The following is an 11,447-nucleotide window of genomic DNA, read 5'->3' as shown; positions in this document are numbered from 1 at the left end:
TTACACAAACCACGGTGGATACAAGAATGTCTATGTTTCCCGTGAGGAATCACCTAGGTTATTGAACAAGCCTTCGGGTTGCAAGTGCTTATTTGCAAACGCAGTTAGCGCTATTCTTTTGTCATAAACAATCATCCGAAAGCCTACCCCTGAATAATAGCGCACTTTGTGTAGTTCAGTGTATGACTGGTGTGACAGGTCAAAATAGACTGCGAGTATCATACCAACTGAAACATTAGGTTGAAGAATAGCGCAAACGGGTAATCCAGCTGAGTCTCTCGTTAACTACGTAGTAATTTGCAAATCAGTGTGTTCCACCAATTACGCACAGCTTGGTGTCTAAGTGGAAAATGAGGTTGGCGGATGGTAGGAGTAAAACCGGTCCGGAACTGTCGAAAAAGTTTCAGCATCCTTATGAATTTATCAGAACAACGAAGATGTTTACTTTTCTTCCTACGATAGAATACCATCTGTGCTAAAAATTATTATACTAAGCGTTTTACAAACAGTTAGATGTGACAGAACCTGTCCTCTGGTGTTGCGGTCAGTAGTTCTTCAGTGATGACCGCCAAACAGCTCGACAACTAATCAAAATTTAACGCAAGGTAGGTGTTAGTCGAACCGATTTATCAGTTGTGCGCAGCGTATTAATAAATTCATCTGTCTGATGACTCTTTATCAGGAGAAGACAGACAGAGAGTGTCTCCCGAAAGCCATCAACGCATTGTTCTTATAAATAAAGCCTTTGAATTAAATTTTCAACAGTTTGATGCATACCGGTGACCACAACAGTTAGAATAATTGTCTGATTCTTCTCGTCATATTACACCCTTACCTATTCTTTGCACAAGCGTCAATAATAAATCCATCTCAGCGTCTCATTTGCTAATCAATTAAACAACAAGGACAATTTTCAGAAGCCTTGGTTCTCACTTACTCACTGCACTATGAGCACCCGGTAAGTAAAAACAAACTAAGAGGATCGATTTCAAGCTCTCTTTGGAAACTAATGACATTAAAAACCCATGACTTGCTTGATTAGAAAATAATCGGATTAGATCCAGAGATCGTCACTGGAAGGAAATGGTAAACAACTCTCCCATCTGGTTTGTTGGACATTACAACAGGAAAAGCTGTGGAGCTCTGTATATAAGTGTGTGGATGATGTTGAAATTAACCACTAGCTTTATTGAAAAAAAAGTATAGTAGCGAGTTCAGATATGCAGAAGCCTGAATTAACGACAACTCTAACCTATACTTTTACCTTCTTGTAGTAGGATGGAAAAGAAATAAGGCATCGTTCGTCATCCGTTTGATACACTACCGAAAAGGATTGTTCCACCTTTGGACATGGATGACAAAGAACAGGTGAAACTGAACGTCGGTTGAAACGAATTCGACTGGAATAGATTTAATGCCGCATCCTGTTGTGCGCATATAGAAAACCGTTCAGCTGTAACACCCCTACCGTTTCTAGCTGTAATGACACCTTAAGGAGTTACAAAGGCTGGGCTACTGCCAGGCGGTCCGAGCTTAGACAGGAGCAGTCGAGATTCATATGCTGGTCTCGAACCATAAATTTTTCTGCCAGTAAGTTCGTGCTTGATTCACTGAGCTATCTCAAACTCAATTAACCTAAAAGCAGGTGAGTGATTGCGAACTATGACTGGGCCTGGTACAATATTCTCTTACGGCGTTCGCGTACAGTATTCGCTTGCCTGCTTGCTACACAGCTTTTAGTCCGGCGTGTACTGTCACACTGAGAGCTCAAGCCTGGTATATGAGACACCAAAACCACCCACTCAATTCGATTGGTCCCAATTAACTGACTTTAACTGTCAACTTCAAAAATAAGCTATCCTCAGATCCGAATTCGCTATATTAGTGAACCTGGTAGCAACAATGATGACTAAAAGCTGGTAAATATTTCGTACCCTCAGGCATATATTCCGCCTGCTTCAATACTATATCAAACTACGAGGCTGCTTAGGCCTTAAATCCCACAGCTACTAACTCGCAAAATTGTGTTTCCCTATAGGGTTTCGTAGCTAAATGTCACCGGTTGTACAGGAACCTTCCTAACTTCAATAAGCACGAACAACCTGTCAGAGATCTGGAGCACAAAAATAATCAGTTGTTGTGTGGAAATCCTTCTTCTAAATAAATATTTTGCGTGTATTGATCTAAATGTATCGATCTGTGTACCAAAGACTACTGCGCCGATTGTCAAATGCTCTATAGTTGCAGCTAAACACAACAACTAAATTCAAATAGAAATATATTAGGAATATGGACACAGTCTTCTGGGACATGCAGATGGTATGTCTGACAGGGAATTTCGCGGATCATCAGTCAGCCGAGATATTTCTCAATACATATTGGTGTTCAATAATGAAGTCGTGCTGTCGATGATGATGATGATGACAGTTCTGCATGAACATTACGAGCAGATGCTATATCCAGTTACTGGGAGCATATTCAGCTCTTACAAATACGTTAAGGACTTTTGATTGCAAGCAATATTCAACATATGATCCCCTGTTAACAAATAAATCAAACATTGACAGGACATGATTCTTTATACACATCGCTACTAACGTTTTTAACGTTTAGGGAGGCAGGTTCCACTCAGAGATCTGTCTCTCTCTCTAACTCTGTGTTTAATGCTCTAGCTCAGCCCTGTGTTCTCCGAAGTGATTACTAAGTCAACCAAACACTACTTGTTCTCATCGTCCCAGAGGTATATTTGTATCTGTTGGTTGATCTATTCTAAGCCCATTTGTACGACAGAACCGTTAAGTTCACAGAACAAACAGATCAGCTTAGAATACTATGATTAATGATTCACCAAAGGTAAGGGGGAACAGTCCGATTTTCCGGAATTCCAAAAGGTTCTATTTTTTCATGTATTCGAGCGAAATGGATATAGTTCATTAACATTTATTTTGAAGTGGCATTACAAACATGTGTAAGCACAGAATGACGGTTTAAATGTTCGGAAACAGTCAGTTGAAGTTCTTTGGGGAAAATCACTAAGGCTACAGAGCAATCAGCTATGCTAATCTGCAAATCCGGCGTGGCGTTTAATTAAAGTCTATGACAGAACCGCAAGTTCTATTACCAAAAGCCATCTGTCTTACTGTCACCGGCTTAATTGCCCCAACCAGGAAGTCGTTAGAGAACTTTTTTCCAACGCAGAAAAATGTTCACAAAATAACTTTTAGCAAAATAACACTCTATTTGGACTATCGCCTTGTTGATGTTTCCGTCAAAACAAACGTAATTTTCCTCTGCCTTTTTATTGCGTTCAACCAAATGATAAACTGCCAGTTTATCGTTGTCTACTGAATGTCGTCAGATCATAGTTCTGATGAGTCTTTCCCTGGAATTAGTTTGAAAATGGTGTTTTCAAGTGCTATAGTTCAGCATGGATTGCCTGTGATTGATCCTCGAAATTGGTAGACTGATTTGACTGATAGAGTGAGAGAAATCTGAACGTACGCGGATGACATGGGGTTCCCAAAAATCGGTCAGAAAAATATCATTTTAATAAAACCCACAAAACCTGGATATGTTCGGACTGCATAGTAGGTAAACTTCAGGTGAAAAAACTGCAAACATTTGGTTTTACGAGGAACTGCAAGGGGTGAACCGATGACTAAAGCAGTCGCATTTTAACGATTAATTTATTTAATATACACTGGTCAGTGGACCGTCCAGCAGCGGAACGTGAAAAAACTCCGTTTGAGCTTTTCCACAAGCCAGATTCCTTGAGAACTTTTTGAGCTGCCTCCAGACACAGTTAATCCGCTGTCAAAACCATCCCAGAACCTGGTGTGACATGCACAGATTTACGTGGCATCCGGTTTCCTTTTTAACTTACGGTCAGAAGACCCTGAACCCGATTTCATGGATTAGAGTTAGTTACTCTGCCTGATGGGGTTGATTTGGCTAGTAGCTTTTCTATACTGTGGGTGGTTAACCTTAATTCAGTTTACCTTGCACTGCTTTTGGAGGCTAAATGAAGGAGGTCTTTGAGCTCTCCTAACCCACCACGCATTTACAATGTCCTCAGCATCAAATCACCTACTAAGTTGGCGAACAGACCATCTACCATCTGATTGACAGCCAGTGATGAAAGTTTGCTTCCGAATTCACTTTGAGGAACTGATAGGTAATGATTGGATCCGAAACTGCACAGCGTTGCTTCAGAGGAAGTAGGCTGAGTTTGGCCAATGTTTCACGCTCACCAGTTTTCAGGCAAGTTCGTGCATCTAGTCAAAATCTGTGGACTTTATCTTTCTTGGTAAAAAAACACTGAAAATTTTTCCACAAGTTTGGGGCACTGAAAACTTTGCCGGGATCGCGGGATTAAGAAGTTTTTCATGCCGTACACAAGATCAATTGCGCAACTCATAGTCCTCAGGAATAAAGTTGCTATCAGTGCTGGAGCATTCTCCACTCTTATCTCTTCGACCGAAATAGCAGTGGTAAAACAGAGCTGATAAGGAAAACCTTGTCAAAGTGCATGGCAGCATACTTTCTCCGTCGTATGGGAGTAGCCATCTGTCAGGCTGCCAGAAAAGTAGATGTTGTGAAACCTGCATTTATCCGCATTTCAGCCAGTAGCCACACAAACCCATACGTGCAAATTTTCAGTGCAAAAATTGCACTTTAATCGCCGACAGCACAAATACACGAAGAACCAGATCCTGTGAACGAAAATTGTGGCACCACTGAGGTAATGAGTGTGGTGTATGGGGTGCCTGGTCTTCAGAAAGTTAGTAATCTGATGTGGTAGTCTTATTTGGATTTTTGAGGATCTAAGCCGCCTCGTCTCAAGGTGAAATTGTCAGCTCGCCCCTTTTGGACTTTTTTCAACAGCGTAAAATTTACCGAACCAAAGTGAATCGTATGCGCAAGATAAAGTCAGATATTTTTCGTAGTTTCTTAGCACTATATTGATATTGTGAGGAGATTTGGGGACTGCACGAAGACTTTGTCTTGTAAGTGGACTAAGTTTACGTCAAAAAAGAAATGCATTCTACTTCTGATTCATCTTTATTGAAAATCATCAGCAGCGCTCATCTCACGAATCCCCAGGGGGAATCAGTTCGCAACAGCCGGTTGCTGGTTAAAGCCCAACTCTTTCCACCGCAAACAACTAATCGGTGGTGTGATCAAAAGGTATTTAGGTGGGATATACCGCCGCGTATCCTCCATCCACGGAATCCCCATTATGCTTACACGTGATGGCTGGTTTCTTTAGTAACGACTGCTCAGATGGAAGATTCTCTCTCTCAAAATATTCCTCCTTTTAAGCTACTGATAGTTAAAATGCTATTTTTATTATTTTCTTCGACTGTTATTTTACCCAGATGTTATTAGAGAACTTTGTGGTGGAAAAAGCAGTTTCTTTCGTATGTTATACCAATGTAACGGTAAATACTACTGATGAGGTATGCAAGTAGCTTTTTATAATAATAAAGCTCCGCAGTGAACGCCTTCTTCCTTTTACCAGTAAATGGTTTCACTTAAGGCCGAACGGAGTCTTTCCTTTGTATTTTAGAAAACCCCAGAAAAAGTGTCGCTACCATGGATGGCAGAGAGGAAGAACCGTCATATTTGTTTCAGTCACAGCAGAGATTGATTGACAAGTGCTACAATCACTTAGGCCATTTTTCATATCCCAAAAAATTCTGAAGTTGCTGCTACCTGCTGCAATGGACAGTTTGAGGTTTTTTGAGCTAATCGGGGATTACTTGCGCGGAGATACTCCTATGTCCCGACCGGTGACGCTGAAATATCCCATTCATATTTTCGGAACAAAATCCAGTTTTCGAGGTCGAAACTAATGGGATGATTTTCCACAACTACTAAACATAAAGGACAAGTACGATCTGAATTTCAACGAATAAAATATATTTGGAAATAAATCAAATGTTTTTTCTACTTGAAAACACAGATTATGGGATAGAAAGCACTTACACTCAAGGTAAACGCACTAAGCAATCTTGTTCAATGGATTATTACATCAAGCAACAATCATCTAGTAGCCTTTACACTGTCTCAAAATTATTTGCCATTACAAATTCAATCAAACAAGAATCCGGTCCAGGTGACAGAATAGCCAAACAAAGCATAGTTTAAAATATACTATGATCCCAAATAAAAATAAAGTGCTCCACAACTAGTAGTAGGGTTTTTCTCAAACTTCCCTCAAATAGAAGTTTTCTTCATGCGGCCAAGGAGTCGCACATAGATAGACCGCCTACAGCGTCTTAGATTGATTTTCAAGCCAAAGATGCATCAATGGTCCGTGAATTGTTAATTTAAAAACCACCTCCGGTCTTTTCGCCACCATCATTGTGGTTTTGTTGAAATCTGCCAGGCTAACCAAGGAAGGTTGTGTGAGCGCAAGGAGTTTGTAATCTCTCTTTTGCGTCATTGATTTTTAAGGTTCTGAACGACTGTCTTCACTGGCAAACAACGAAGACGTGGGCAAAAAAGACGGATAATAACATATTTACTATCAAACAATCACGCAAGTAGTGCTACTAAGTTTTTGCCTCAATCCATCAGTATAAATCTTTGTAAATTCTTCTGCATTAAAAATTGAACCTTTTCATTTGTCACTATAGTCGTGCAGTTAGCTCTTTTTGGTACAACACACGAGCTTTCTCACCAAACTGCCTTCTGTAAACAGTCGGATGAAATTCGGCGCAACGTCAGTGAATGACAAGCTGTCACGATTTTTATGGCGCCTAAAGTACCAACAAAGCTTCACCTTATGGTCATGTCCTGATTAGTAAGCCCTACTTCAGCAAGGAAATGAATCGCTGTGCTTCTTCGTGAGCATGATTTTGGCACAGTGATAACATAGAACATGAATAGCGTGTACGGTTAGTCCTGCATTGGAAGGCGGGTTTCATCGCCTCACATTGACATTTGCTCACCCAGTGATTTTTAACAAATTTAAAAACGATGATTTCATACCACGCTTGTAACGTAAGCTTGCGGGCGATTCTACGGTCCGAGTGAAGTGGGTGTGCGTAATTCCAGAAGTTGTCCGTAAGGTACCAATAGGAAAATGCAGTACTCCTAGATCAAGTAAGACATTTTCAAGTGGTTTGCTATGGGAGCTCCCCTTCAAAGATTTAAATTAAGCTCTCTCTGCTGAGCAGTTCTGCGGTTATTTTACCGCATGCATTCTTTCGGATCGCTGTATTAAAAGTAATCGAAATAATCATAGAAATACAAAGACAGTGGATTCAATTAATCCCCCTTTTGTTGGTCAATAAATACACATCATGAATGGTTGACCAAAACCATAGGGAATTTCGAACAAAGTATACGGATGGGGCACCACTAAATTAACTTCTTACATTACCAAACATTTGCTCGCTAATCGCTTGAGGGGACTTAGTGGAGAAATAAGTCAATTGACGAAAATAATGAAGGCACCGTACAGTACTTCATTGTTCCAGAAAACAGTCAACCGTGTGAACTTCCACTTGTTAGTTAGATGGAAAACCACAGCCACGAGCGGCTGATCAGGCGCATGATTAACTCATACTTAGACAGGATATCGCGCCACTCGCTTCCCAACCACGGAATCTTTATCACGTAGAACGTGTTGCCCAACTGCTCCAGTAACGATTTTTCACGTGTGCTGCTCATGCAGTCCAGGAGATTTGCATTCATTTTGATTGGTTTTTTACGTAATTGCCAGAAAAAGGTATTCCTAAAGATCGCAAGAACTTTCCATCTAGGAACTAGCCAAGTTAGCAGCTGGTCGCCTAAAGATGCGGTGTTAATTAAATAACTAGAGGATGAGTAGCACTACACCTCGCCTAAGCATGAGTCATTCACAATACTGATTAGCCGCTGGTGAAAATCCAACAAATCGCTGGTTCAAATCTCTTTAGGAATTTTTGAGGAACGCATTGCTCGACAAGAATGAGGTAGCCGTAAGGACCCAACCACTTTTAAGCGACTTTACAGGCAGGGTGAAATCTTCATTAAAATGACTTTTTACGTCACATTAGTCCATCTCAACTGACGCTTAACATCTGGCACCGGTTACCAACTTAGATAAATTTAAATTGCTCTATTCCAGAAAACGCTGTGAACATGCATTGGATAGTGTTTTAGCAATTTATAATAGCAATTTACAATAGTCGAAACAAGCGTCGCATGAACAAAAAGATGCGCCCAGGAACAGACTCCAATTTCCAACTTCCTGCTTACAGGATGCACATTCTAGAGAGTGAGGCCCACCCCTATTCGCTTGGAATTCCCCATATCTCGAAAAATTGTGTCCATCCCGGGACGTCTTTTTTGTTAATACCACATGTACTGGGACTTCTCGAATCTCGTTTCACTGTCTAACAACATACGGTTAACTTTCACTACTTTCGCCGGCATAACGTTAGACCACTCTTTGAAATGAAAGTGGAAAGAAGTGGACGGGGATGTGGTAGACCTCAGAAGAGTACGTCCAAGCAAGCATTTTGAGCGGCTCCACTTCAAAAGTTTGTAACGACAATCTGCCCGGATGCATAAATAAATGCAATGTGCAGTGCAGTTTATAGACTTCTTGTTACAGTGTAGCACATTGTGTTCTTGTACTTGCGTGTTCTGTTAACAATATCTATATTATCTATATTATCTATATTATCGCCTACAGCGAAAGCCCTGATGAATTACATTGTTCTCATTGTACATTGTTCTCATTTGGTGTATAGGTCTACCTATAGTTTCCAAAATTCTGCATGATGGGTTAAACATTATCCGCCCTCATTTCAAAGGCTCAACAACTGTTCAGTTAGACAGATAAGAATGGTGATTTGTCACCAAATTGTTCTTCGAACCCGGGGAACACTGACTGTCCCCTCTGTTAAACTTCAACAGCAATATGAGGATGCGTTCCGACTATGAGATAATTTTTAACCAGTTTAGGAAAATCATTATCTCTTTCTGACCTGTGCACCTTCATTTTAATCGATTCATCGATGAGTACATTACTAAACTGAGTCCAAAAACGTTGATCCACAAGCAGAAAATGTCGTCCGACCACGAGACTTCACGAGCCGTATCATGCACGTGGGCTTCCTACGATTCATTCAGATAGTTTCCAAAATAAAACTCGTAACTTGATGGAAGATCCCTTGATTTCTTGGGTCCACTTTGGTGATATTTTAACTGCCGCTTGTGCTCTTCGTAAGTTTGCACATTCTATGGACCCTCGGTGTTACGCGTCGCTGACCTCTGGTTGAGAGACATGTGTTTTGTGTATACTTGTTCATTATCTCGTTTAACAACCATCTGGAGACAGACTAAAACCTTCTCAGGTGAGAAAACTTGTGCAGTGCCAAAATCTTTCACATAGTCAGAAGTTCACAGCAGTTTCTGGTAATACTCAACACATCCATTTCTATGCCTATTGAATGTACCAGAAAGATGTATTAAGAAGCAAGAAATCAGTTCCGACAGGTAATAAGTTTTCGCACCGCCAGTAGTTATATGTAGCAATGCTTCCGCATACAGTTTGGAAAAAATTAGTCCCAGTTGTTTTCAAGCGCTGGAACATCTACTGACTTAGGTAGCGCCAAACAAAACTATAGACTGTGGGACCCGGCAAATAACTCTGAGTGCCATAAGAGGGAAGTAGATAATTTACACTAACAAAACCGTTACTGAGGGAGAAATTTCACCTAGCTGATGCATGATGTGACGGTTTTGCACCAGTGTTTACTTGGTCTTCATCTGACACTAAAAATACACCTAAAGATCCTACCAATCTTCGACTACCGTGAGAATGTCCTGTCAGAAATTTCATACCCCATACTTTTATCTCCACCGAAAAATGTGGACACAACTTCCGCACGTCCTGTAGATATGGGAACAGGGACAGCTTGTGACCAAGCATTATCTTTGGTACAGTAACGTACACAACCATTTTGGCCTATCGAAACAAAATTGCTTCTTCCCATTAAGACCTGGTTGAAAATAGTTTGTCTAATCAAAACTACCCCATCGGAATTTCGAAATAGCAGAAAACACTACAGTGCTTGAGTTGTGTACTTACTACTTGGGGCTGCTGTAAACAGAGACCTTGGAATGTTTCCCTAGAATGGTATATATATATATATATATATATGAACAATCTGTAATAATACTTGCATCCTTTTAACCTTAGAAAAGTTTCGATTTACCCTGGAAGTAACTGAAGTTTTCTTTCTCCGATCAGGCGCAAAGAAGTTCTTTCGGTCTTCTGTGCCCATTGATAGTGAATCACAGATGATCTTTAGTCAAATCTAAAAGCGAATTCATTTACAACTTTGCATTGTGATTTCCCGGTTAGGTAGGCTGACAGACAATCAGGTAGGTGGACAGTGGTTTGGAATTTTCCAACCAATATTTTTTTCTGTGACGAGCAAACAAAACGCATTACTCATCCTCCTTGTCATTCTGATGGGACGCGATACAAATGTTAGAAAGTATGCTGCAGAAAAAGGGTGGCGCAGCAATACATCAAGTACTACAGCCATACCACTTCAGATCCAACCGAAAAAATTAGAAGTCCAAGAGCAGAGTGGATCAATTGCAGAGTGCAAAAAAGTCAGTTGTGTTGTTGTCACGCATGGTTCAGTGATCATCTGTCATTATGCTAAACAAACCATTGAGATGAGGTTCAGATGTTATTTCTTCCGGGCGTAGGACACACAGGACAAGTTCGGAAGCGAGGTTACGCAGACTACTTCTTATTTGTCTGGACCAAAGCCATGAAGGAATAGGGGCTAGTGCCGAAAAAAAAGGGGAAATGCAATCATGTCGAGATTCGCGCGCTCCTACATTAGGAGCTCAATCTGGCCAGCAGAAGAGTAATGACAAACAGCCGTGATGGAAGGCTTATCAGGACACCTGATATACACCTGTACAGAAAACCTGGCAGAACATGCGGACACGCTCTTGCGTTCGGTCGCATGCCATGGAGACAGGAGGACGTTGTATGACCAAACGCATGTTCTGATACTGGCATGCCCAGAGGGCTGATTGGATTTCGTCAACGTGTTAGGTGTGTGCAGGCGTGTAGGCATTAACCATGAACTCATGGGACCAGCACCGTGGCTTGCCATCCGTTAGTGCTATATTTTTCAAGGACCTACGCAGCATTCTCGTTCCAATGATGCTGGTTAAGCTTACCATACCGCATAACCGTGACCATCCACAGTGTGGCAGACCTGTACGCACCATGCCAGACATTGCTACATCAACATAGACAGCTACTACCCCGCTGAATTTACGAATCCCCAACCAGAATGATTAAGCTAGTACAGGAAGACGACCGTTCAAACGGTTCATGGGAGCGCGCGTTCTACGAATCCCGCAACTGACCACAACTAACCACAAATTGTCCAGCATGTTTCGAGCGTTTGTGGTGC

General features: G+C 41.1%; 1 protein-coding gene across 1 annotated transcript; it reads right to left on the bottom strand.

The window, feature by feature from the left end:
* Positions 1 to 4,090: 4,090 nt before the first annotated feature.
* Positions 4,091 to 9,961, bottom strand: T265_12531 (hypothetical protein; the record flags this gene model as incomplete). Its single annotated transcript, XM_009164255.1, has 2 exons — positions 4,091 to 4,206; positions 9,844 to 9,961. Coding segments are annotated over 2 exons (234 nt in total), but the record flags the coding sequence as incomplete, so codon positions are not given.
* Positions 9,962 to 11,447: the final 1,486 nt, after the last annotated feature.

The sequence above is a fragment of the Opisthorchis viverrini genome (assembly GCF_000715545.1).
Source record: "Opisthorchis viverrini unplaced genomic scaffold opera_v5_4, whole genome shotgun sequence".
Lineage (NCBI taxonomy): Eukaryota > Metazoa > Platyhelminthes > Trematoda > Opisthorchiida > Opisthorchiidae > Opisthorchis > Opisthorchis viverrini.
The sequence above is the reverse complement of the archived record's forward strand: the minus strand, read 5'-3'. Positions and strand labels throughout refer to the sequence as shown.